Here is a 25,610-nt window from a genome sequence, read left to right as displayed (position 1 = left end):
AAAAAAGCCGGCGCTCCGCAGCCATCGGTGTACCCGCACTGTCTGCAGCCCATCCGGACATTTTAGCTGTGAGGGCTTTTAATTCCCCACCAAACCTTTTGAGGTACAAGTCGGTCTTTGCAGAGTATCTTTGACTTTTTGGGGTTTCTCTTGGAGGGTGGGGGGTGGGGGGGGTGGGTCTGGGCTTGGTTTTGTACACGTTTAATATCCAGCGTTTGGTCCTGCCCGGGCTGTGCTCCAGGGAGCAGCTCCCTGCTCCGGGTGGCACAGCCAGGTTGTACAGTGCTCACTGCAGTTTGGTTAAACGCATTTAGACTTCAGATCCTTTGCATTTCTTGTGAATGTACTTATCTTTCCGGCCTTCCTTTATTTCCTTTTCTTTTTCTTCCTTTTATTTTTTATTTTTTTTCCTTCCAGTGTAGCTTGGAAACAAAGCAAATGATTGACTTTCTCTAACCTTCACCTGGTGAACTATTGTACAGGACTTCGGGCATCAAAGAAAAAAATAAAAGCAAAAAAAAAAAAGAACTACTTTGCCGTGGATTTTGAGGTCCATCTTTGGAACCTCTTTCTGCCTGCAGGCTCCTGAAAAACCTTGCAGTTCATAAACCCAGGACCCAACTCCCAGAGAATCCCAAACCCCAGAGCAGCGGCCCAGAAAGGCCCCAAATTCAGGGACTTTTCCCTGCCTGGCTATCAGAGCAGCCGTATTTCCCCTTCGTGGGCTGAGAGCTGCTCTTCTTCCCCCCGGAGGAGACCCAGCACACAGAGTGGTAGCCCTGACACCAACATCTCCAGCACCCAGGGGCAAACACCCACCACAAACTGGAGAATAAAACAAGATACCACCATAAATATGACAATTTTATTAAAATATACATATGAGTACAAATTAATGATTATGTGGATAAAGTTCACTGTATGTAAACAAATATATTAAAAAAGAGCACGTCTTTTTTGTGATATAAAGTGCAGTTATGTTTCCATATTATATACAATATGTCAGCATTACCTTTTTTTTTTTTTTTGTAAGGACTATGGAACTACCATTTGATTATAAGATAAAATCCTCTGAAAAAGTATACACCTACATATTACAAAAAAAGGGCCTGGGCTCGAGTTCATTTAGCAAAGATCAGCTCCCCACCGTGTTAAATGCTAACGAGAGCTCAGATTTTGGGGATAAATCGGGGAGGAGGCACCCCCTGCAAGGGAAAGGTGCTGGTGCTCTCCCTCCAACAGGCTCACGCCTCCCTGTTGCCAACCCCAAACGTGCACAGGCAAAAAGAAACCAAAGGACAAGACCTTGGAAAAAAAAAAAAGAGGTGAATGGCTGCCGGCGGGGGAAATCAAATATACAGGACCTATGTACAGCTCTGATGACCAGGGAGGGGAGGGGAGCAGCTCTGCGCCGGCAGGGGAAGGATGGTTGGAAGCGCCCTTAGGGTCCGGCAGCTCGCCCTGCACGGTGCCTGGGGCCCTGTGGGTGGGGGGAGAAGCCTGGCCGGGCCCCCCCAGCCCCACACTAGGAGTGGGGAGCGCGGCAGGAGCGGCAGCAGGCTTTGCTGTAGTACCAGTGGCTGCACAGGTTCACCTTGATGGCCAGAGCGCAGTTGGTTCCTGCCTGGTCCTGGCAGCTGTCATCTGCGGGGCAGGCAGGTTGGTGAGGGGAGAGAAGAAAAAAGGAAAAAGTCATTGATATAGAAAGAAAAAAAAAAAAAAAAAAAAACATTGCAAGTTCATGAGTTCCTTTTATCCCATACACAGCCTGCCCTAAATACCGTGGGCTGGGCAAAAAGAAAACCACCCCGGCTGCCACTGTCATGTCCATGCTCCCTGGCAGAGCATCCCCTGGAAAAGCCAAGCGGTTTCCCCATGAATATCATCATCAGCCCAGGCAGAGGTACAAGGCTCATATGTTTCATCATGCCTGCCCTGGGGAGCCGCACGTGGTCCCAGCCCCACAGCTTGGGCTCTTCACTGGGGGAGCTGCCCAGGGACTGCCAGAGCCACTGAGGCACCCCAAACGCACTGCAGCGCACCCCTGACCCATTGGGAAGCTGAGCTGGTAGCCAGGGGCACCCCAGGTCCGCAGCCAGGCCCGGAGCCGGTCCCAAACCTGCCTCCCGCCCCCGTGCTCTTCTCCCACATCAGCCTTATTCCCAAATCCTATTAAAGAATTAGAACCGCGTGTTCGCTAAAGATCACAGGGGCTTTGAGCCAGCAGACGAGTCAGATAATGAGATAGTTACAAATCCCATGGGACATTCGGAGACCAAAAATCATTAAAATAATGGCACAGACAAAACTTCCTAGACATGAGCTGGAATCACACAGAAGCACCACCCGGGTCAGCTCTCCACAGCTCCCTTTTATCTTCTGGTTAGAGCGCGCTGTTTTTAAAATCTCCCCTTTATTTAATGGGGTTACATAGAGATAAAGCATGGCACCATGTCCCTGGGGCCCTCTATGTCCTCCCTGGGGTGAGCAGCAAGCTGGGGGGGCTATGGAAAATAAAACACCAGGGGGGGCTCACCTGGGGGCTCTGTGGGGCAGGGCTGCAGGTCGCAGGTCTGCTTGCCGACTGGCTTCACCAGCGGGTCACAGCCACGGACGATGTCCTTCCCCTGGTAGCACTTCACGTCCCGCATCCTCACGCCGATGCCGCAGGTTTTTGTGCACTGGAGAACAGAGATTCAGGGCTGAGGCGAGAAACCCCACTCCATAGGGGTCTGCGCCGAGCCAGGACCTGCTAAAAAACCCCCTCGCTGGAGCAGTCGGGGCAGGGGGCTGAGCTCTGCACCCCTGGTGGCACTGCTGGCCCCTCGCTCCATCCTCACTGCCAGCACTCAGACGTCTGCAGCAGGCTGACGGCGATCCATGGACACGCTCCCACCCCTGGGGCTGCAAAACTCCCTCCTCTCACTGAAACCACCTGGCTCAGAGCTGCTCGGTGGCACCAGGGTGGCCGTGACCCCCCCCCGGATTGGGGCTGTAGGGCTGGGATCTGTGCAACGTGTCCGGGGTGCGCAGAGCTGCTCCTGGGCTGCGCTCGCAGCCTGCTGCCCTTTGGATGCCTCGGCGCACGGGGATTACAGCAGGGTTTCTTGGGCTAATTATAGGCTGCAAGGATGGGTTTTAAGACTAAACAAAACGAGCTCCAGGCAGACGAGAAGGCCTGCGTTAGGGAGCTGGGAACAGCCCTTCGCTGCTTGTCGTCTCCCTGCTCGCGGCACAGAGGAGCCCCGCACGGGACTGGGACAGCCCAGCCTGCCCCCAGCATCACCCCACACCTTGCTGGGCCCCAGCTTTGCTCCCTGCCCATCTGTGGGGCAGCTGCAGTGCAGGCTCCGTGCACAGCCCCAGCCACACTCCTACAAGCTGGTGCAGGGAAAAAGGGGTGAAAAAGAATAACGGGAAAAAAAAAAAAAAAAAAAAAAGCTAAAACTAACACAAAACATCTCCTCTCGGTCCTGTTCACAGCAAGTCCTGCCTGTGTTGTGCCAGGGCAGGCTCTCTGAGCTGCTAGCAAAGCAAAGGGGCTCCTCCATGTGCTCCCTTGCGGGCTGCACCTTGCAAAGCTTCACCCAGCTCCTCGGGGCATTTTGCAGGTGGTGTAGGAAGGGAATTTCCCCCCCCCCGAGCTGCCCCCAGCCCCCTCCCTGCCTACCTCCGACCAGGGGGTCGTGTACCACTTGAAGCACGGCCGCTCAAAGCACGTCGTCTCCTCCACGGGCTTCTTGGCCACGTCACAGTCAGCAGGGTTGCGGGTCTTGATCTTGCCGTTGACGATCTCGAGGCAGAGCACAATCCTTTTCTTCACGCCCCGGCCGCACGTGGTGTTGCACTGCGGGGATGCAAGCGGGGCTGAGAGCCGTGCACGCCCCATCCCTGCCCCGCACCAAGAGCGTCCTCCTCCATCGCCCCCCGAGGGGACTGCTGAGCACTGCCCCTTCCCCAAACCTTACCCGCTCCCAGTCCTGCGCCAGCCAGTGCGACGGGCAGTTCTTGTCCCCGCAGGGGTGGATGGCCAGCGGCTTCGTCTCCAGGTTGCACTGCGACTCCGGCACCACGCGCCCGTCGCTGGTTTTGCAGTACACGTGCCGGATCATCCTGCCCTGCCCGCAGCCGCCGCTGCACTGAAACCACACCGAGCACAGCAGGCGGTCAGCGGCGGGGAAAGCAGCACGATCCCAGCCCCATGGATGACCCAGGTTGGGGACCAAGATGCCTGCTTGGGGCTCAGCTCTTCCCCAGCCCCACCTTGTCAAGGGATCCTCGGGGTTTGGATTAAAAAAGCAGTAAATGCTTGCTGCGGGGCAGTTGGGCGCATCCTTCCCCGGGGAACCCCTGCAGCCAACATGCCCCGCGGTCGCATCCCACTGGCACCGAGCAAAACTCGGCACCTCCTTGGCATGGGCAGGAGGAGAAGTGCCACAAACAGGGGAACTTGGGGCGGCTTTCAGAGACCAAGATAAATGGGGCCAAGCGAGTGGCTGCCAGTGTCCCCCCTTCACTGCTTCAGCCGTGTCCCGAGCCTCGGGGGGAGCAGCGGAGGCTCCCTGGCTCTCCTGCGGCCGCTCTTCCTGATACGCACAGCGTTTTGCAGCCCCGCTGCTGCCATGGAAACTGCTTATTTTTAGCCAGGGAATAAAAACCCTGCGTAAAAATAGCTTGGGATGGAGAGGGTCTCTGTAGCAGAAGTGTGCAGGAAGGGAAAAGGGGAGAAAAAGGCTAAAGGTTCATTTTCTAGGCATGGAGCATCAGCGTTGCCAAGCTCAGCAGCAGACAGGGTGCTTTTGGCACCTGCTGGGTGACAACAGCAGGAGCTGGCCAGGCTCTCAGGGTGGCACAGGGTTCCACTATCCCCCCTGACCCATGGGGATGGAGCACAGGCTCATCCCTGCCATGGGCAAGGAGCCTTCTGCAGGGCAGGGTTTGGTGCTCACAAGCCCCACTAAACCTAAACCCCAGGAAACACAGCGCGGAGTGGACGGGTGGTCAGGGCGAGCCCGGAGGTGCCACCCGTCCCCTGCCCAGGGTCTCACCGGTCCCCAGTCAGAGACAGTCCACTGGCGGTCGCAGGGTGGCCCCGTGCAGTTCTTTTCAGCCAGGGGCCGGGCGCTGGCATCGCACAGCTTCTCCTCCTCCGAGCAGCGGATGTCCCGGGTCACCACGCTGCGCTCGCCGCACCGCGCTGAGCACTGGGGACAGAGGGGACAGCGTGAGCAGGGCGCCCACCCGGCACAGCATGGCCCCAGCCCCAGCCACAACACAGTCTGGTTAAAGGTGATGGAAGCTGGGAGCTGATTTTTATTTATTTTAATGTTTTTAACCTAAAACTCTATAAAAATGCATACTGAAAATGCATTTAAATGCAGCTGTAAAATGAGATGGAGCAAAGCTGCCCCTCTCCTGGAAAAAAAAAAAAACAAAACAGCAGCCCCGAACAGCCACAGCAGTCAGGTTCAGCAGTGCAGGAGGGGCTGCATCCTGCCTGGGTGCTGTGAGAGCCCAGCAGCCACGCTCTGGGGGGGCCACCTGAGCCTTCATGGCATTTTTCGGGCATGGAGCTGGGTCAGAGCCTGGCTCAGCCTCTGAATGTATCTGCTTCCAGCCCTGCTTGAGCAAACCCCCCCAGACCCACAGAAGCCAGAGGGTGAAAAACAAAACAAAACAAAACAAAAAACCAAGGCACCAAAACTGCCCAATATCGGAGCTGAAAGGTTGTAGCTGCCGCTTAAGGCCAGGAGTGAGATCTCCCTCACTTCCTTCGCAGGAACAGCCAGCTGCTTTTCGTGTCCTTCGAGAATGTTTTCCCCAAACCACAGAACTGAGATTTTTATCCTGTGGATAAATTTGGCACCGCGCAGCGCAGTGACATTATTTAGAACTGGATTTGAGTTACTGCAGTCTCCCATACACACGTTTGCTCCATGCATAACGTTAAGCAGGGAAAAGTGTCAACAGCACAGCGCTCAGACGCACCGCGCTGATATGTTAATCCTCAGATCTCTGAAACGTGCTCTTTTTTTATGCCTATTTCCCAAGCCAACTTGGCACCCGGCTTCAGATGTGATCCAAATTAGATTAGCTTTGCTGCTGGCTAAGAGCAAACGACTCCAGGAGTGTCTCAAGCAATCTGTCCCTGACACATGCTGGAGGAATATATGGGTTTGGGTAAAATAAGCCACTCCAGCTCACTACGCCAGTCAAAATATCGTGCTAGCACGTGCACAGGGAGCTTTTCTCTACCAGACTGGGAAAGTCAAAACATCCTGCGAAATCAGAGAAGGCACCAGCCCTTCCATCGGCAGCGCGATGGGAATGGCTCTCCCCAGCCTGAGGAGGGAAGAAGATGTTTAAATCACGACCAAGAAGCGTTTTGGGAGCTCCCAGGAGGGGAAGCATCCCATCTCTGATGGCACAAACCAGCACGTGCAGCCATCGGGGCCAGTGCCCTAGGAGGTCCCCGTGTGCTGAGTCTCTGAAGGCCACAGGTGAAGCAAAAATCCCCAAAACTCACCTCCGACCACTCCGACATCTCCCACTGGGGCCCGCAGGCTGGGTTTTTGCAGACCTTGCGCTCGTCCGGCCTGGTGATGTCGGCCGACTCGCAGAGGTCGCTGTAGACGGAGCTGTCGAAGCCCGGGGAGATCATCTTCCAGCAGCGCACGATGCGGAACTGGTAGCCCTCGCCGCACGTGCGGGAGCACTCGCTCCAGCTGCTCGTCTCCCACCTGCGGGACAAGAGAGAGGCGTTGTGCAAGGGAAACCTGACCACCTGTCCCCACACCACCATCACTTTCCTCGAAAAGAGAGAAAATGACCCCACACCACCTCCGTGCAGCCCCCCAACTCCAGAGCCAGTACGTGCCACAGGGGATTTGGTGTCCCTCCCCAACCCACCACATTTCTCTGTTTGCTCATGCTCAACCTTTCTTTGTTGTTTGTTGTTTTTTTTTTGCCTGACCAGCTGAAGGACAGAGGGGACAGATGCATCTATCACAGCCAGCACAGGTGACGAGGAGCAGGACGCAGGCAGCAGGAAGGAAGAGGGGTGCAGGTGCCTTTTGGGGTGCCGCAGTCAGTCCCCAAGGAGGGACGCAGGCTGGCGTGTTTGGAAGTGGGGACAACCCAAACGACTGCAGGACATCCGTGTTGTAATGCCTACGGGCTGGGAATGCTACCAAAGGGACACAGGAGGACTGGGCTCACCCCACAGCCCTGCAGATCCCCAAAGGTTCATGCACCATGGTCAGCCTAGCTCAAACTTTTTGTGACAGGATGGAAAAGGTAGGACCTGCTCTGAGATGATGCCTGCCCCGGCCACTGTGAGAGGGAGCGACTTCTAAATCAAGGGAAAAGCCTCCTATGCTCAAGCCTTCTGTAGTACAGCAGCATTTTAAGAGCTCTGATATAAAGAATAATATTTAAAGAAAAAAAAAAAAACTAAAAATCTAAACAAATCAGGTCACAAGGCTGCCCTGGGGATACGTGGACGATGTCCCCCCTGCACACCAGCCTCACACCCTGCAGCCACAGCAGGCTGTCACATTTCCAGGTGCCACCTGAGCGCAGAAAGGAGAGGAAACCAAAGTCTTTCCCACCCAGATCAGACAGCTCTCAGGCAAATCAAAAATTTCTTTTGGCTTTAGCTACAGGAGAATCTCCGTGGCACCAGGCTGCCCCATCTGGGCCTCCAGCAGCTCCTTCATCCACCTGCTCTCCTGCTGCATTCACAGCTACCCCACTCACCATGCTAAAGCCCAGGGAACTGAAGCAGCACAAACCCAAGGAGAAGCTGGCTTTGTAAGAGACCAGTGGGACATCCCGACGCTCATGCTAGGAAAACACCAAGCTAGTGCAAATAAAGTCCTCGTGGTGCCCTCAGGACCAGGCTGCTCCCGGCAGCACCATTCCCCTCCCTGTGCTCTCCTCACTCACACCATGACCTGCTCTGGTTTTCAGCCTCAATGTGCAGAGTCCGGCGAGATGCCACCAGCACAACAGGCACGTGCTTTCCATCCCCTCGCCCTCTCCAGCACGACCAGCTGTCCTTCACAGTTACCCAAGCTGAAAACAACCGCTCTGGGTTTTTGTAGGGCTGTGCCTGGTCCCTGCTGCCACCCTGGCCTCACTTTGTGCTGCTGCTGAATGAGACCATTTCAGGGCATGCCCCAGACCTTTCCTTATCCCTTTGCACTGCCCCAGTCTGACCTCATCAAGTCCTCACTCCGACAGTCACGGGTGACTGCTGTTCCAACACGCACATCCCGTGTTACAAACCAGCAGCAGAGATGCACCCAAGCTGCACGGTTTGGCTCAGGACCGCAACCCAAAGCACGCTTTTTGGATAAAAAGCCACAACAGAAGGAAAACAGGTTCCTGTCTGCACCACTATCCCATACTTTGCTCTGACTGCAAGCAAACCTCAGTAACATTTAGGATGCCAAAGAGGGCACAGGTCCGGACGGCTGCAGTTTACAAGCTGCAAACCACCAGGAGGTTGGGGAGCTTTCAACCCATCAGCCGAAACCACAACCCTCGAGGGGAAGCCTCGCTGTGCCCCAGGGCAGCCCAGGCAAGCGGGGCAGGAGGGCTGGGGTGCTAGGGGCACACGCCCCATATCCCTGCTGCCCCCCACACCGTGCTGCCCCCCCCTCGATGCATCCCCGGCAGAGGAAGCGCCCTGCGAGGCGGTACCTTGGCTGGCACTCTCTCCCAGCACAGAACTCATGGACGGGCTCGGGGCGGGTCATGGCATCACAGTACGTATCGTCCACTTCGATCCCGTCATAGCGCACACACATAGCATACGTGGACATCACTCCTGGTTTCAAAGAGAATACACACACACAGAGGACGCTTGGTGACTTTTGACATCCAAATTTGTTGTTTTTTTTCTTTCCACTCCTCCCCCCTTAGCTGCGTTTTCCAAAATTTCCTCCTGCGGGAAAGCAGCAAATCTGACTTTCTGCCCACGGGGAGGATGCTGCCCAGCAGGGAGGGTGGCAGCAGCCACCAAAGGCAACACTGGCAAGGTCTCCAGAAGTGGGTACAGCCACCATGTGCAGGGCTCACCACCAATAACATACAAGCAACGTGTTTTCATAGGAAATGCTTAGGGCAACGGGTCTGTGAGGCAGCTCCCGTGGTTTACATGAAAACAAACAAACAAAACAAAAACAAAAAAAGAGAGGTCTCCAGCTCCTGACATCGTATGGCTTCTCTGTGAGGTATCATTAGGAAAAGGTAACGAGAAAGGAGAAATTTAAGCAGAACCTCTCCCTGCTGACTGCAAATTGGGCAGAGCAGCCTGTCCCAGTCAAGGGGGAGATTTGATCAGAGGGGATCAAAGAAGCCAAAAACGACCCAGAACGTGCGGCTGATGGGATTCTGGGGAGGAGGATGGCTTGCAAAGCTCCTGCTACCTGCACACTGCGTGCAGGTGCCTGGCACCCTTAAAAAAATAAATAAAATCATTGTATTTGCTTTTCTAAAAGGCATCCCCTAGACTGTGGTCTCCTTTTTTGCCCTTTTTCCTTGTAACTGTAGGAGCCCCACAGCATCTGGATTATTTCAGGGACTGCATCAGCAAGCAGAGGGCTCATGCCCAGTAGTGCAGGGGACCAGGGACACCACCAACTTCCCCCCCCTCCACCAACGAAGGAGCAAAGGAGAGGGGACTCAGAGCTTTTGCGGGGCAAAAAAAGGGGGAATTTAGGAAAAAAAGAACAGAGGCCAGGCTTTGGCAGATGTGTTGCTGTTCCAGGTTGACACCATTGCAGCTGAGACCAGGCTCAGCAGCAGGAGGGGTGGGAGAAACAAAACTAAATCAAAAAGCCAAGTGCTGCTTTGTTTCCTGCCAGAGCCGAACAATCTTCAAAATTTCACTCTGTCAGAAAGAAGCTGAGCTTTTCAAAACCCCCTGAATGTTCAAAAGGGAACAGGAAATAAAAAGCCATGAAAAGCAGGAGCCTGGCTGCACAGATTTCAATCCCCTCGCTGTCACGTCTGCCCTGGTTCAAGGAGCCGACGTGCTCAAACCCAGCAAGAAGTGTTAGGACCCCACCGGGCTCGTAAATGCAGGCGGGCAGGGAGCTTTTTGCAGCTCACAAACGCTTTGCACAAAACGCCCACGGGGTGAGACCCTGGGGGCTTTCCTCTCCTCCCCAGCAGCACGAACCAGTGGCTCTGCAGAGCTCGGGGGGCTGAGCTGTGACCCCCCCCGGCTTTGCAAGACTACACTGGGGGACGTGGGGTCGTGCTACACCAGATCTAGTGATGGAGAGATCCCCTGCACATCACCAGGTCCTTCCCATCCCTACGAGACGTAAAAGCGACTCACACACCGGGTGGTTTCGGCGGCTGTGCAGAGGCTGCGTTTGGCTGCGTCTTATAACTACCTGTGGTACATGTAGAGCTGCAGGGTTCATGGGAGGAAAGCTTCCACCTGTACATGTCAGCAGCACTCACACCTTGGCCCTTTCTTAACAACTTCAATCTGTTTCTAGCGATAAGCAAAAAAAAAAAAAAAAATAAAAAATAGCATTTACAAGGAGAGCTGTGACACGCCACGTCAGAGAGAGACATCTGCGAGCAGGTTGGGTTTGGGAGGGGATTGGCTTTGTTTGTCGGTTGGGTTTGGTTGTTCTGATTTTGGGGTTTGTTTGTTTGAATTGTTCCGTTTCATTTCACAACATACCTGTCCTGAGCCCCAAGTAGAATCCCCAGCCCGGTTAGAGGCAGAGCTTCCACTGTCTAGAAATAGAGAGAATGGGATAAAAATACCCACAAGTAGAAACAGTTCAGAATTTAAACAAAAAAGTTTGCATTTGTTCTGCTCAAATACACCTGGCCCTCGGCGTAACGGCGGCTAAAGGTGCAGTATCTCCTCCCCTGCGCCTCCGGGGCCGACCCGGCACGCCACCACGCGCTGCTCAGCGCAGGCGGATTTTCGGCTGCTCCGAGCTGGGCAGCCTCAAGCCTACACGTGGCGTGGGATTTTGGCACACAAAGGCCCCACCGGCCGCCTACCTGTTGCTTGGGCCACTCTCGCTGGATTGTTTTGGTTTGGATGCCTGATTTGCATCTCTCGTGTTCACGCTATGTTCAAACGCGTAATGCCCAGTGGGAAGGGAATAACAGATTCAGCCTGGTATGTGAAAAAGCATCTGTCAAACCAAGAACAGCAGCTTCTCCCGGGTCAGTGCGGCGTACGTCCTGAAATGTTGTAACACATCAGGGATACTGCACCTTTACAACAAAGTTCTCAGACCTTCGCTCAAAGCCTGCAAGTCTCTACCCTGATGGAAGAGCGGACAAGGTTGTATCCTGACATCCAGCTGTCTCTGGCCTGGCAAGATATGCAGCTTATATGATTTCTAGGCAGCAGAAGCTCTGGAATTGCCTTATTTAGGTGATCATAAGAGAAAGTTCAGGTCCAGCCTATCAGATCCACCTTTAAGAGGACACTGGTGAGAATCCAGGCATTTCCTTCCACACCCACCCTCCTTCCAGTGATCCTCCAGGAGGATTACAAACAATTCTCCTTTTCCCTGTTGATTCTGCCTGTCATTTTGGCAAACGCTCGCTTCCTGTGTTTGAAATGGAACTGAAACGAATGTGGCTATTTTTGCACAAAAAAACAACAACCTCGGCTTGCCATAAGTAGTGCTTTATCTTGCCAAAACAGCTCCGCCAGAGCCGCACCAGCCACTGCCACCAGCAGCCCTGGTGCCGCCTGTGCTGGCTGCTGCCCCCAGGACAGCTTTCAGAAAGAGCCCTTCACATGCAGTCAACATCTGGCTTTTATATTTTCATTATTTCAATTTGCCTGGAAAAGGGGCTGTGACCTAGCTCCTCTGCCCTGCACCCTGCTCTCTGAGGCACCAAAGTAAACACCACATTATCAGCTGAAAATCGTATTCAAAATAAGCTTCATTTCACATCTGAGGATGGAAAACCCTTCAGCATCATCCCTTTAATGTATGTGATCCTGAAGAGCTTCTCCTATGTGTAATGAGGTCACAGAGACAAGTTCTTTCTAGGTAGGTCAGACGTTTGGTCATAGGGCACCGTTCAGCTCTTACCCTTTCAAGCTGCACCAAATAACATTTTTTTTCTCCCTAAATACAAACAGCAGCACATTGCCCTACAAACAAAGTAGGCTTTTTTTTTTTTTTCCCCTCTTTTTGTAATGTATTTACAAGCATTATTATAATGTCAAGTGTTCTCTTCCCTGCCTGCACTTTGTCTACATTTTTCATGTGGACAACAGCACCAAAAGCAAGCACAGGGCTCTTGTGCCAAGTGCCCGACAGCCCTTGTTGCTGCTTTCTAGTGAAATTCCTTTCTGGGGCAGTGGAAACAGACAGCCCTTTCTGGCAGCAGCTGCTGTTTTGGCTGCCCATCTTCCCTAAACAGCCCTCATAACAGGAGAAAGAAATAAAAATCAGTGCATGGGACCAGGCGATGACCCCAGTGCAGGACAAGCCCCAGTGGTGATGCTGCCAGGGCGCAACAGCCCAGCCCCATGGTGCTGGCTCCAGGGATGTAATAGGGCAGGATGGCACAGGCACTAAAGGCTGTGTTCAAGAAAAAAGTTGCTTAGAGGTGGGTCTCCTGTCTTGTGTGCACAGCTACAGCTGGCTGCTTACAGCCCGCAGGCAGATGACCCTCTCCAGCACCTTCACTTAAGGAAGTGGAAGCCAGCAAAAATCCAACTTTCCATCCCTGGTCTGGGAGGGATGGGTTTGGGACGTGTCAGGTCCAAGCTCCTTCCCAAAACTAGGCTGAGCTCAGGATGAGATGGGGCACACAGGGCCTTGCCCTGCCTAGTTTTGCCCCTCTCCAAGGGTAGATCCTCAGAGCAGAGGTTTCCCTGGTGCCCCAACAGTGTCCCCCCCGGGTGGTGCCTCCAGCCTGGCTCTGCATTACCATCCTTCCTCCTGGAGGAACAAGTCCAGGGCCTCCACTGCTCCTCGCATACCTCCTGCTCCAGCACCGTGCTGGTGGTTGGTGGGATGGGGGGGCAAGAGGGGCCAAGCCAGACCCCATACCCTGCTATCATGTCATATTTCCACATGCACAGCTCCTGCTTGCCCTGGGTGCAGCCTTTGGCTACTGCAAAACTCCAAAGCCAAAAGGTCTTTTTCAGCTATTACTGTTTAGATCTGAAAAAAAAAATCCTTATTTTATTCCCAGGACTGGTGGGAAGAAGGAACATTGCAATTTTCTTCCCATTCCTCCCTTGGCTTTGTTCTGCAATGCTTGGTACCCGACCTGAATGGGTTTAAATCCCTGAGCTGTGCCTTTGATAGAGGGGTGGTTGGGGATAACGGAAGGAGGGTTTGCTTTTTGGTTTGCTTGTTTTTTCTTATTATTTGGTTTGGGTTTTTTGTTAAGCATCACAGGGAACTGCACTCAAGGCACTAACAGTCTTTTTTGTTTTATCCTGCAATAGCCAAGCTGCTCTGAATTTCAAAGCACGTACAGTTCCCTGCATTCCCAGGAGGCAGAAAAGCATCAGCCCCATTTAACAGCTACCGAAACAGAGACTGTGAGTTACAGGGTGCTGAGCAAGGCCACACAGGGAGGGTGCTGGGACCAGGCAGGACCTCAGCTGCAGGGCAGGCTCCCTCCTCGCCCCACAGCACAAGGAAGGGAGCTGACAGCGCTGCCCTCGCTTGTCAGAGTGCTAATGAAATGCTTGCTTTGGCAGCTGAAGGCAGGCTTTCCAAGCCAAGCCACGAGGAGAGATGATAGACAAGCCCTTGGCAGCATTTAAGTGTTCTTATCATTAAGAAGTCTGTGGATATGTTTGGCTGCATGGACATTTTCTTTAGCATAAGCTTCTTTAGCATAAGCTAGCATAAGTTCTAGGTAAATACAGCTAACTAGAGCCAGAGAGGGTTTGTTCAGAGTTTTACATCTTCTGCAGTTCAGCAACACAACCCACAGCTTCCCTGTGGGGAGCTGGGGGACAGAGGGGTTGGGGCAGCACAGCCAGGAGGAGACCTGGGTGCTGGGGACCCCAAAACAAACAGGAGGGACCTGAATCCACGGCTGTGGATCTGGGACCTGATGGCTCCCAAGAAGCTGGTCTGTCCCTGCAAGCCCACGCTGGGAACGTGCTGCTGTGAGCCCCAGGGCAACTCAGGAGGCACTCAGACATGAGGACAAGCACTATCCTGAGACTTCCCAGCCCAGATGAATTATGCTGCTGATGACAGATTATGTTGTGGTGTGTTTTTTTTGGTGTTTTTTTTTTTTTTTTTTTTTTTGTGTGTGTGTGTTTTTTTTTTAAACCTTCCCATTGCATCTTTGTAACTCTACCACTTCTAACCAGCCATCAAAGAGATGTGAAGTGCCAGTCTATTATTAACCACTTGAAGCTGCCAGAGAGCTTTTGATATCCTTATCAAAGCAATGACTAATTGCACTGTATCTTCCTCCATTAAGCCGACAAACCCAGACTATTTTTGCAGGCCCTACACAAAGCTCTAGCTCTGCTGTGCCTCTCCAGCCGACAAGTAAGCAGCAGATCTAGCCTCAGGGTCTGCTGTGGGCACGTTCCTGCCAACTCCAGTGAGGAAGACCATGGGAGGCAGTCAACAGGGGGCACAGAAGGGGGCCAGACCAACTTCTGCTGCTTTAGAACTAGGAGGGGGCCTGGGGAAGTCAGAGCAGGACATCAAGAGAAGAAAGGAAGAGAAGCTTCATTATGGCCATGGCTCTAATAACACGTTACAGCCGGCCAAGAGCCAAAAGCGTGCTGACAGTCAGCAGCATGAATAGCTGACACCCCCCACTAAGGAGGGCAGTGAGTTTTCTTATTGCTTAGCAGATCTCTCAACTTTCTGCTCCCAAACCTTTCCTTCCAGATTAACCCCTGGTGGAAAGCTTTTACGGCATCCTACTCCCACTTACCTTCTGGCTTCCAAAGCAGGTAGAAACCATGCAATGGGGTCTGCATTGAGTACAGTGCTATTAAGAGTTGAGAACAAACAATAAATAGGATTGAGTAGAAAGACGTGTCTCCTACCTTGCTTTGTGGGTTCTGTTCCCTTGAGGGCTGGTCATGGTGACAGTGGTGTTTGAGAAGGGCGTCTCTGCAGATGTGTTGATGGCTTTGCCATTGCTCAGCTCCATGTAGGTGCCATTGATGGTGTAGGTCACCAGGCCATCCGTGTCCTCATAGTCAACATAAAGGCTGTCAATGTGCGACCCCACAGAGTTGAGCGGGTCTCCCTGGGCGAAGATGCTGTTCATGGTCATGTTGAGCACCAGCTCCTTCGAGTCAGAGGACTTGTCCAGCAGCTTGTCTGTGATGGCATTCTCCGAAAGGAATTCTCTGGAGGTGAGCCTGGGGTCGAAGTCTCTGTCATCATGGTCTGTCTGGTAAGTAGACCTGGTTACGTTTGAATCTAGATTGGAGCCAACAGGGGAAACAACGATGACAACCACAAAATGCATTCAGGCTGGGAGGCGAAAGCAGCCCAGAGCAGCAGGGACACACCAGAGCCTGAGCTCTGTCAGAGGCTAGAGGCAGGAGCAGGGGATTTGGGGGACCTCATGGAGTTGCACCCACTTGGGAAGAGTCCACAGCTCTCCTCAGGCCTCACCTTGCTACTGTGAGGCGCAAGGAGGAGCCTGGCTCCTGGCAGCACTGCCCCAAGCAGTAGCAGAGGTAGGAAAGAAGTTGCCCCCAGCTCCCGAGCCCACACAGCCATGCAGGGAAGGCCCCCGGGGCAGTTTGGTGATGGGATGCCTGAGGGACTGGGGTGGGAAGGAGGTTGCTGGGGCTGTGGATAAGAGGGAGGTGACAGGAGGCCGTGAGGGGGAGATTTGCACACCCAGGGCTCCCTCCCCTCCTTGGGACCAGGCAAAGCACCGCAGGGCACCGGTGGGGAGACCTTACCCATGGCCACCCCCCACCCGCCAGAAACCAGAACCTGAAGGGCAAAGAGGATTTATGAGCAGACACGTTTTAAAGAACTTTCCAAGGTTTCCAAAAAACGAACCAGCAAGATCACTAGAGTCAGAAACAGAGCATTTCTCAACAAGAGCTCTGAGAGCAGAACGGTGAGGCCCAAGTCTCCTCCTTACCTTTGGGTTGTTTGCCCTTCAGTTTTGGCTCACAGTCAATTGTTTCTGCTCTTTCATAGACCTCATTGGTTTCCTGACCTTTGCTCAAGTTTAAATCTTCCTCCGTGTCCTGTCTTCCAAACACCTGGTTCTCCAAGTCTATCCTTTCCCTGGAGATTTTCCCAAAATAGGTTGCGTTGTGTTGGATAAAGCCCAATGGCACGTCTCCATCAAACTCTCTGCTTTCTTCACTATCTGACTCAGAGAAGGTGTAGTAGATGGGCTGGAGATTTTTTGAGTGTGGCTTCCTCAGGAGAGTGTATTCAAACGTGATGGATGGATTCTTGCCATTTTGATTCCAGACCTAGCAAACATGACATTGTTAACGGATGCAGTGAATACTGGCACACAAAGTTCGTGATTCATCTTGGACTTGACAGTTGGTGAGCATCCACCTTGCTGTTTCCAAACTGCTTTCCCTTGGATTGCCAGCTTCATACAGCTGGAGCATAGCACAGTTATTCAAGGTTTTTTTGTTGTTGTTTTGGTTTTTTTTCTGCATCACCACACCAGGATCAGACCCAGGTTGGGGCTGGGAGCCCCAGGCAGAACTCCTTTCCCTCCCTCTGAGCAATCACCAAGACCTATCACAAGTTACCATCATCATATGCACAACCCCCTTTTTGTGGCATTACAGTGAACAAGGGGGACATACCCCTTCTGCTACTACATCCCCTGTATGGGACTCAGCTCAGGCACTGCCACCCCTTAACTGACTTCATGCTTTCTGAGCACCCAAGCCACCACCCCTTCCCCCTCAGGGAAGCCCGTGGCTACACAGAAGATGGCAGGAGTGGGGCTCTGGCTGGCTGCCCAGAAGCCAATTAAATTACTTTTCTCCATCTGCCTAGTTTTAGACTGTTTGCTTCCAAAAAAAGAGTTTTAAAGTTTGTGCACTTATCTAAGCTAGCTGGCCCAATTTCTTATTTTCACTTTTTGCAGCAGGTAATTCTGATGAAACACACCGAGAAGAGAAATCCCCCACAGTGCCTGAGGCAACTTCTCCCTGCACAGAGGGGCTACCAAGCCCACATTCATTATTCACAGCCCTGCCTGGGCTTTTATTTAACAATGCAAATAAAACAGGTTCATGCAAGGAATGCTCCCAGGGGAGCTGTGAAGCCACCCCCCAGGATCCAATGCAGCTTTTCCCATCACTCCCCCCAAAAACAGCCAATGCACACCATTATGTTCAGTCCTTGATTTGTCGGTCCTTGGGCAACGATATACTCTATGCCAGTCTCATAGACATCCATGGGCCTGCGGTACTTGAACACCGTGCCTGCAATGTTGAAGTTCTTCGGACTGTCAACTTTGTAGTTCCCATTGAAGAAATAGTAGCCAGCTTCATCAGCCACAGCTTAAAATGTGAGAAAGAATAAGAATTGTTTCCATCAACTGTGATGAGAGATATACAATACTGCCACTATTTATTCAGGGTATAAAGTTATTGGAGCGTCAGAGTAACAAAATACATTTTTCCTGCTTTTTGTGGCAGATACATCACAATATATTTCTAACATTTATTGTGCCAGTCCTTGCCCAGAGCTCTGGGCCACGCTTTCCTTACACTGCAAGCTGTTGGGCGTGTTGGCCCAAGGCCCCGGCTCAGTACAACCATTAAATAAGAACAGATCTGCAGACAATAAGCAGACTGCCGGGGGCTGGCAGCAGAAGCTGCTTCTCTGGGAGCCCTGAACTACTTACACCAAGCCCAGCACTGGCCCAAGGCAGCTCTGCCAGAGCAAGCCCAGGACCTGTACTAAATGCAGCCCTTTTTATCCAAGCCTTCCTACACATGGCCATGAGCCTCTGAGGCAGCACCAGAGCATGACGGCAGCAAACATGAGCCTCTGTTGGGCAAGGCCAGGTTTGTCCACACCCTTCCTGAGCAGCTCTGCCACTTCCATCAGAGATCAGCCTCGTGCCACCAGCACTTGATGAGGCAGCCCATAGACATCTCCTGGGTAGTGCCGTCATGGAGCATTGCGCATTCCCCAAGCTAGGAAGGATCACGGGGATCACAAGAGAGGTGAAGTCACCGGGCTATGACCCAGCACTAGCATATTTTGTTAATTGTTTCAATAATATTGACCAACAGCTCTGCATTTTGATCATTTTAATGCCAAAATACACAGCCCAGGTGAAGAGAAACGCACTGGCTCATACGACATGGTCACTTACACTGACTGTGGATTGAGCTCATGTCCACAATAAAGCTACATTCATATCCACGTTGGAAAAAAGTATTAGCTAGCATACACATGCATTCTAGGGAAGTACCAAGAGGTTATACACACCCAGAACATCTGCAGATTTTTTCCGTTCTACTATCTGGATATCCCTTGCTCCAGCAGGAATGTGCGTTACCAAAGAATAGCCTACGGGAAACTACAGATTAATGAAAGGAGAACTTTTTAACGAGTTATCTGAACAAAATGCTCAGTAGTCAGCACTGCAATATTGCAAGCAGACTGGCTCTGTTCCAGAGACTTACAGGAGTTACAGATTTTAATGGAGATTAGTGTTAACTGTTAGGCTGCAAGTAGGAGCTTACTGGTAATAGAAAATAAAAGAGCGTACGCAACAAATCTTGCTTTATGATGGGTTAATGCAGTCAAGAGAGGGAAAGGATGCAATCCTTATATGCACAAACATGAAGTTTATTTAAACTGGTGAAAGAACATGTCTGAAGACTTTGCTAGCTAGAGAAGCAGTCCTGGAGTAGGACACCCTATGCTAGTTGGTCTACAAGACCCACCAAGTGCAAGATTACAGCCTGCTTCTCCCCCAGTTCCCCTTTGCCTAGTGCTAGGTAAGTGATGGGACAAATCCTACTAACACCACTGCAATTACTTCAGCTTGCTCTGTGTTAACTGGTCCCCAGTGAGCATTAATCATTATTCCCAAATTAGACCGCTATATTTAGGACGACTAGGTTCTGTTGCTTTACATCACGCTAATTTCGGAAGTCCCGGTCTTTCAAAACACCCTAGCTTCCTGTTGTTACAAGGCATTTATTTCTGGTTTTACTGGGTCATGGGAAATCAAACTAAATCAGAGACAGCAGCCTCTTGCATAACCCTGTTGCACCATTCACAGATTTTGTATTTCTGAGAAATGTCATGAGAAATTACCGCTTTTACAGAAGGGCTTCCCTGCACAAACCTAAAAGTGGCATCAACACAAGAAGAACATGCAGAGGAAAAAGCTGAGGCAGTGCACTTAGTAAAAGTGAAAGCAGTTTACCAAAAACACAAATGCAATTAAAAAAGCCCTCTGCCCCAAAGCAAAGGAACCTTTAGAGCCTTACCAAGATGAGAGTTTCCTTTCCGGTAACTCCCAGTCACATGAGTGCAGCTGCTCCCATCTCCTTGGCAAACTCCACATTTATCCAAGGTGTGGGTGGAAAACAGAATGCCATCGCAGCCAATTGGCTAGAAAAGGCACAGAGTACTGAGGGTCAGGCAAATATTGCACCCCTTGTAACTCTCTGAATGCTACTAACAATATTTTTGCTATAATGTTTAACAACCTCACATTTTCCAGACACGCAAACCCCTCGGAAATCAGTGTATTTGCAGGATGTTCCATCCCGAGCCTGAACCATTAACTGTCTCTGACCATCCACAGTGGTGCAATGGAGGTCACAGGGCTTGCTAGAAATGTGAACATAGTCATCTAAGGGGAAAGGATATAAAGACACATTCAAAAACAGCAGAAACAATAACTTTCATCCAACCAATGTCAAAGAATCGCTGCCAAGCTAAACAATGGCAGCAACAACACAACTGCACGGCAGCCAGCGCTTCAAGAGCTACAACCTCCTGTGCTTGCAGGCTGGACAGGAGATTGTGCTTCTGAGAGCGTGACAGCCTGCTGCTGCAAGCCTTTGCACAGCCAGGCTTTGGCTTTTGACTTTGCCAGCAACAGATGCAGCTGCTGATGCTAGCGGCATCGCCAGCACCCGCCTGAGGATGCCACTACTCTGTGCAAGGGCTTGCAGTAGCGATACATACATTACACAACAACATATGCAAGTTCACACATCAATATTTAATACTTAAGTTACATTAGCATAGACATTCATTGTTTTAAATAGATATACAAGGCTATATTCAAGCCATAGCAGCTTAAAACGTAAGAGCTTTTTCTTAATCATTCACCCCAGCTGGACTCCATTTGCCCTTTGCTTTCTGCAGACAGCTGGCTGGCTGCACCCACTGGCACAGCAGACCCACGCCCAACAGACACTTTATAATACCCACAGGAAGCAAGCGACAAATTCACGTTTGCACCAGCAATCCAGCGCCAAGCATTAACACTCCGCCAAGGAGGGAGCAGCGATATACCCACTGGCCTGCGCACCCAAGCAAGGCAGCATCAATGGCAAAACATTATCCTGCAAATCCCCCGGGAGCCACGTGAACGCCTGCTAAAAAACAAAACAATTCACTGTAACTGTTCCGGTGAATCATCTCGAGTAGTGAATTACGTTTAAAGAAGTTGTCGCCTTGCCATAGAAAGGGGACAGAGCCAGCCAAGCAGTCAGAGCCAAGCAGCCAAGCCCTGCCACCCCTGCCAAGAGGCTGGCGAGACAGGGGCTTGGTTCACTTGAAAGGAGGCAACAAGTAACTTCATGAAGCAAAATTAATTGTTCTTGGGTATGTACAGAGACACCTGAAATAAGAAAACTTCCCGTCTCTATTTTTAGACACCTACATGCCACTGCCTGAGGTCCCAGAGGGAAAAAAAAAAAAAGAAAAAAAAAAAAAAAAGCCTGAATCCAATGGGCATGAGGTGCCTAAAAATAAATAAGTGAAAAAACAAACCTCAGTCTGACTCCTAAATTATTCCTGCAGCTCTGTGTCGCTCACCCCAGATGACCGAGCTGCCTAACCTCATCTCGGTGACGTTTGGCAAAGCTCACGAGCTGCGGGGGAGGCAGCAGGCGTCACCGGGAGGCAGTGGACCCAGCTCAAAGGACACTTGTCTGGGGAAGCTGGACCCTCCCTGCCCGCACAGGGCATCACCCCGTGCTCTCATCCTCCTCCAGCCTTTCAGCTCCGGTCCTTGGGAGCGATGACCAAAACAGACTGAAGGATTCAGCCATGAATATATTTGTTATTTCATTTTTTAAGTAACCCTGCAGCTGCAAAAGCCTCCTTTGAACTTGGGAGACAGCTGATTGTGTCTCTGAAAAATCACTTTAAAACAGCAGAGGAGGAGCCTTCCTGCAGTCTATAGCATCATAACTATCAAAATATTTTGGCTAGGCATTATGAAACACACAAAGAATGTCTTGTTACCAGGATATAAAGGTTTCCATTGATACGTTCTTCCATTATACACATGGGAGTTAAAGGATGAACACTGCTCCTCTCGAAAGCTCCTTCCGTTTGCAGGGCACTCCTAGAACGGGATACATTAACATCCTAATGAAAACAGACTGTGGGAAAGGGTTCTGGCACATCTCGACCGGCTGCAAGGAGCTTTTCCATCGCCTGCCCTGTGCGGAACCACATCTTCCTCCTCCTCCTCCCAGTGCAAGGACAGCTGGGGAAACCCCCTGGGGAGATGGCAAAGAGCAGCCTGCTGGGTTTTATGGCCCCAGCACACACAAAGAGACCCAAAGCCCCCAGCACAGTGGTGACAAGGGCCAGAGAATGGAGCTCCAGCTGCTTACAGAGGCGGTGGGGTGACAGCTACAGGACATATGGTGTCCCCACTCCAAGGGACACAGAAATGCCATATGAAGCAAGCAACACTTCTCTTTTTTTTATTTAAAGGAAAAAAAAAATCAAACATCACCAATGAGAAAAAGGATATCCTTACTTGTACTTTGCAGAGCTGGTATCTTTTGGATGTTCCAGTGCAAGTTTTATTAGCCAGCCCACTCACTGACTTTCTTCTGAATAAAGAAACAATGGTTAGACAGGGGTCAGAGACCTTTCCTTTCACCCTTTAAAAAGAACATTTGTCCCCTGCTTCTGGGAGACCTGGCTCCATGTAGCAGAGCCACACGGTGAAACTGTGGTCTCACTGAAGTAGAAGGCAAAGGTCTCGCTGGCTTTGCCACCTGTACCATGAGCTGCTTGTCACAGCATCCCTCAGGGACTGGGGGCCTTGGGGAAGCCACCCCAACAGGGCAGAGCCCTGCACGAGCAGCTGGCACCAGCAGCCCCCATCCAGCCCCACACCACGGTGCTGTGCCAGGAGCCCTGAGAGCAGCACGATGCTGCACCCGCTGCCCATCTGCGCCGATCCTGCAGGAGAAACCTCGGGGACAGCCCAAAGGGGACAGCCAGGACACAGCCTCCTAGTAATGAGATGCTCCAGGCACTCTTACCTTCTGCTCCAGTGGGGTTTGCCAGCCAACAACTCTTCACCAACGCTTATCTACAGAGCAATGACCTGGGCCAGACCCACCAGCACACGAACTGGAGGTTTTGCCCCCCCTGTCCCCACCACGAAGCGCAGCGCAGTACCTCTGCCGCAGGCAGTGCCTCTCCTGGGACTTGACACCCCCGCCGCAGGTCCTCGTGCACGCCGTCCACTTGGTCCACTCGCCCCACCAGTAAGCGGTCACATCCGCACCCTCCTCCAGGCTGTTGGAGGTCTGTGGCACGTCCTGCTCACGTACAGACAGGTTGGGGAGAGAAGAAGCTTTGGGTGCTCACCCCACGTTGCCTGCCCAGCCACCCGTCCCTTCACAGCCCATACTGTGCCACCCCAGGGCTAAGAGGCATTCCCTTCACAGCTGAGGTCAAGCCTGAGACTCCCTTCTTGCAAGAAATTCTGCTTTTTCAATTGTGCTTTCATTACGAGTTGGAATGAAATCGCAATATTTAGGATTCCTTGGGAAGGGAAGCGTTCATTGTTCAGCTCAGTCGGCAAAACCAAGCTCCCAGACAACCCTCACCCCCCTCCCCACGTCTGCTCTCGCTCCACAGTGAATTCAGGGAGCCGAAGAGCTGGTGGCAGCCAGAACCTGAAGCAAACCCTTGCAGATCTGCTCCATGGTGGCACGGGATGCCCATGGCAGGCTGGAGGAGCCCACGCACTCCCCATACACGTGCCACCAGGGCTGTCACTTCAGGAGGGTCCTTGACACCCCCCACTCCTGCCACTGGTGTGACCCCAGTGTCAGGGGCAATGGAGCTGCTCTGCTGGCAGCATCACCACCGCCTGCTGCGTGCTGCACCATGTTGAAGCCCAGAGACCCCTAGCGAGGTGACCCACTTACCTGAGCTATCACAAAGGCAACGTTGCCCATGAAGAGAAGGGCCAGGGCACCTTTCAGCTGGGCCTGGGCGCTGCAGGAGATGCTGCTCCACCTCCACCTGAGGATCTTCATTCTAGAAAGCAACCACACACCTCGCTGAGCGAGACCCCATCCAGACCAGGGGGTGAGGAGGCAACCCGGGATACCCAGTGCACATCTCATTCAGCATTGCTAGTCAGCTAAGTGCCACCAGTGACTACAAGGGCTTGATCCAGAGCCTCTATTTAATTAGAGGCCACACTAACACAGACAGGTTCTATCCCATCTCAGCTGCTATCTTCCAAATCCCACCTCCGTGTTGGTTCCCAGGGGCTACACCTGATAACAGCAGCATGAGCTGGGCTCCGAGCCTGCCTGGGGAAGGAGCAGGGCTGACACCAAAGCAGGCACAGCACAGGAGGCAGCGAGTGACAAGAAGTGTCACTGGCTTTCAGAAAAGCAATGCATTTCAATATTCCCACTTACAGGCTTCATAAGCAGACAAAACAATACGCAATTAGCAGCCGTTATTTTTCCCTCTTTTCATTTATTCTACACTAATTCCCGGAGAAGCCCATTCTTATAGAAAAGAAACCACGCGCAATTAAAGCGCTGAAGTGAAGTATCCCAAGTGTCAGCCTTCCATCTGCTTCTCCATTTGTCTCATGAAAGAGAATAACCCAGAATGGCATTTTCTTAAATAAAATCCAGCTCAAAACCACAATACGTTTTATTGTGAGCCTCGCTGCGAGAGCCAGGAGCAGGCAGGTTTCAGGAAATCGTGCTTCCAGGCAATCAAAGCAGCGCACGTCTGTAAGAGAGATGCAGACAGTCTCCTCCAGGCTAATTCCCTTTGAGGAGTAACTAGACAGGATTTTGGGGAAGCGGGGAGGTGGGAGAGAGGCTGCTCCTTGGGGAGACAGGGCACGACCGCAGGGCTGCAACATAAAGAGTGGTTTTTTCCTCCTCCTTTTTTCTTTTCGCAGAGGCTTTTGCAGCAGTTTGGGAAACGCAGACGTGCTGGCAGCGCCTGCCCAGCTTTTGGTGGCTGGCTCGCAGCAATCCCCAGAGGGGCTCCGGGTCCCAGCTCGGTTTTGCTATCAGCCCAGCACCGAGGTGCAGCTCGCGGGAGACACTTTCCAAATCGCGGCTCCGTTGATTAATTGAAGCCCGGAGCTCTTGGCCGGGGATGCCGGGGACAGGTGGCTGCGCTTTGCCTTACACTTGGTTTTCATTAAGGCTCCCAGACACTTCTGATTGCAAGCCAATAAACTGGCTTGCTCAGAGTTTATCCGAGAGACTCAGCGAGGAGTTTCATGCTTAAATACCCGAGATTCGGCGAAGAGTTTGCATGCATAAATAAAAGGGGGAGGAAAAAAAGAAAAGGGGGGAAGAAGAAAAAAAAAAAAAAAAAAAAAAAAAAGCTTAAAAAAGGGCATTTCGGAGAATTTGGAGCCGGCAAAGGATGGAGCCCCCGGGGCTGCACCCACCGGGTACCACGGCCTCGGCTCTCGCCCCCCCCCCTTACCCCCAGCCCTTTCCCTGTACCTGGCGATGCTGCGGGTGCCGGGGAGCAGCGGCAGCCCCAGCCGCTCCCTCCTCTTCCTCTTCTTCCTCCTCCTCCTCCCCGACTTCAAAGCGCAGCCACCAGCGCCGGGCTCGCAGCGAGGAGGAGCCGCCGCAGTGGCTCCCCCCAGCCCTCGCAGCCGCTCTTATAGCGCTGGGGGGGGAGACTAGGAAAAGGGGGGGGGGGAAAAGCAGGCGGAATTCACACCTCTCGGCCCGGGATGCCCCCACCCCGCTTAACCCCTCGCCTCCCCCGGCGCCGATCCGCGGCCGCCAGCCGGTTTCCTGCGGCGAAGCCGGGGGGGCACCGGCGGGGGGAGGCGGCACGCATGCGTCCCCGCCACTGCCCGCCCGTGATTTTTCCCCCCCCGAGGACGTTTTTTCACTCCCCACCCCCCCCCCCGAGCTGGGCAAGGGGATGGGGATGCCGAGGTGCCCCCCGAGGTGGCAGCTGCCCTACCTGCTGCCTGCCCCCCCCCCCCACCTCCCGGCATCCTGCAAAAAAAAAAAGGGGAAAAAAAGGTTTCCTGTAATTCTGGGGTGCTGGTGCCGTTTGGTAAGGCTCGGCATCACGGTTTTCGGCCACGCAGGAGGAAAAGGAAGGTGGGGGGAATGGGGCTTGGTGCAC

General features: G+C 52.4%; 1 protein-coding gene across 9 annotated transcripts; it reads right to left on the bottom strand.

Moving 5' to 3' along the window:
• Positions 1-950: 950 nt before the first annotated feature.
• Positions 951-25,266, bottom strand: ADAMTSL2 (ADAMTS like 2). Of its 9 annotated transcripts, none has more exons than XM_084494099.1 (19): positions 24,965-25,266; positions 23,399-23,510; positions 22,641-22,783; positions 21,988-22,063; positions 21,462-21,564; positions 19,688-19,833; positions 19,466-19,589; positions 18,453-18,533; positions 17,337-17,512; positions 16,114-16,456; positions 15,050-15,431; positions 10,356-10,513; positions 8,707-8,833; positions 6,527-6,740; positions 5,049-5,204; positions 3,969-4,139; positions 3,671-3,847; positions 2,537-2,681; positions 951-1,644 (listed from the first exon to the last, which is right to left on the bottom strand). In XM_084494099.1, exons 2-19 carry the CDS (start codon positions 23,507-23,509, stop codon positions 1,526-1,528), a joined length of 2,952 nt encoding a protein of 983 aa, XP_084350225.1. In that variant the 5' UTR covers position 23,510; positions 24,965-25,266; the 3' UTR covers positions 951-1,525. The 9 variants fall into 9 exon arrangements, 8 of the variants coding, with proteins under 8 accessions (XP_084350225.1, XP_084350226.1, XP_084350227.1 ...); XM_084494100.1 differs by having other exon boundaries at positions 10,410-10,513; XM_084494101.1 differs by having other exon boundaries at positions 16,192-16,456.
• Between the last annotated feature and the right edge of the window lie 344 nt (positions 25,267-25,610).

This window comes from Aythya ferina (genome assembly GCF_964211825.1).
Source record: "Aythya ferina genome assembly, chromosome: 20".
NCBI classification, from domain to species: domain Eukaryota; kingdom Metazoa; phylum Chordata; class Aves; order Anseriformes; family Anatidae; genus Aythya; species Aythya ferina.
This window is presented reverse-complemented; position numbering and strand designations above follow the sequence as displayed.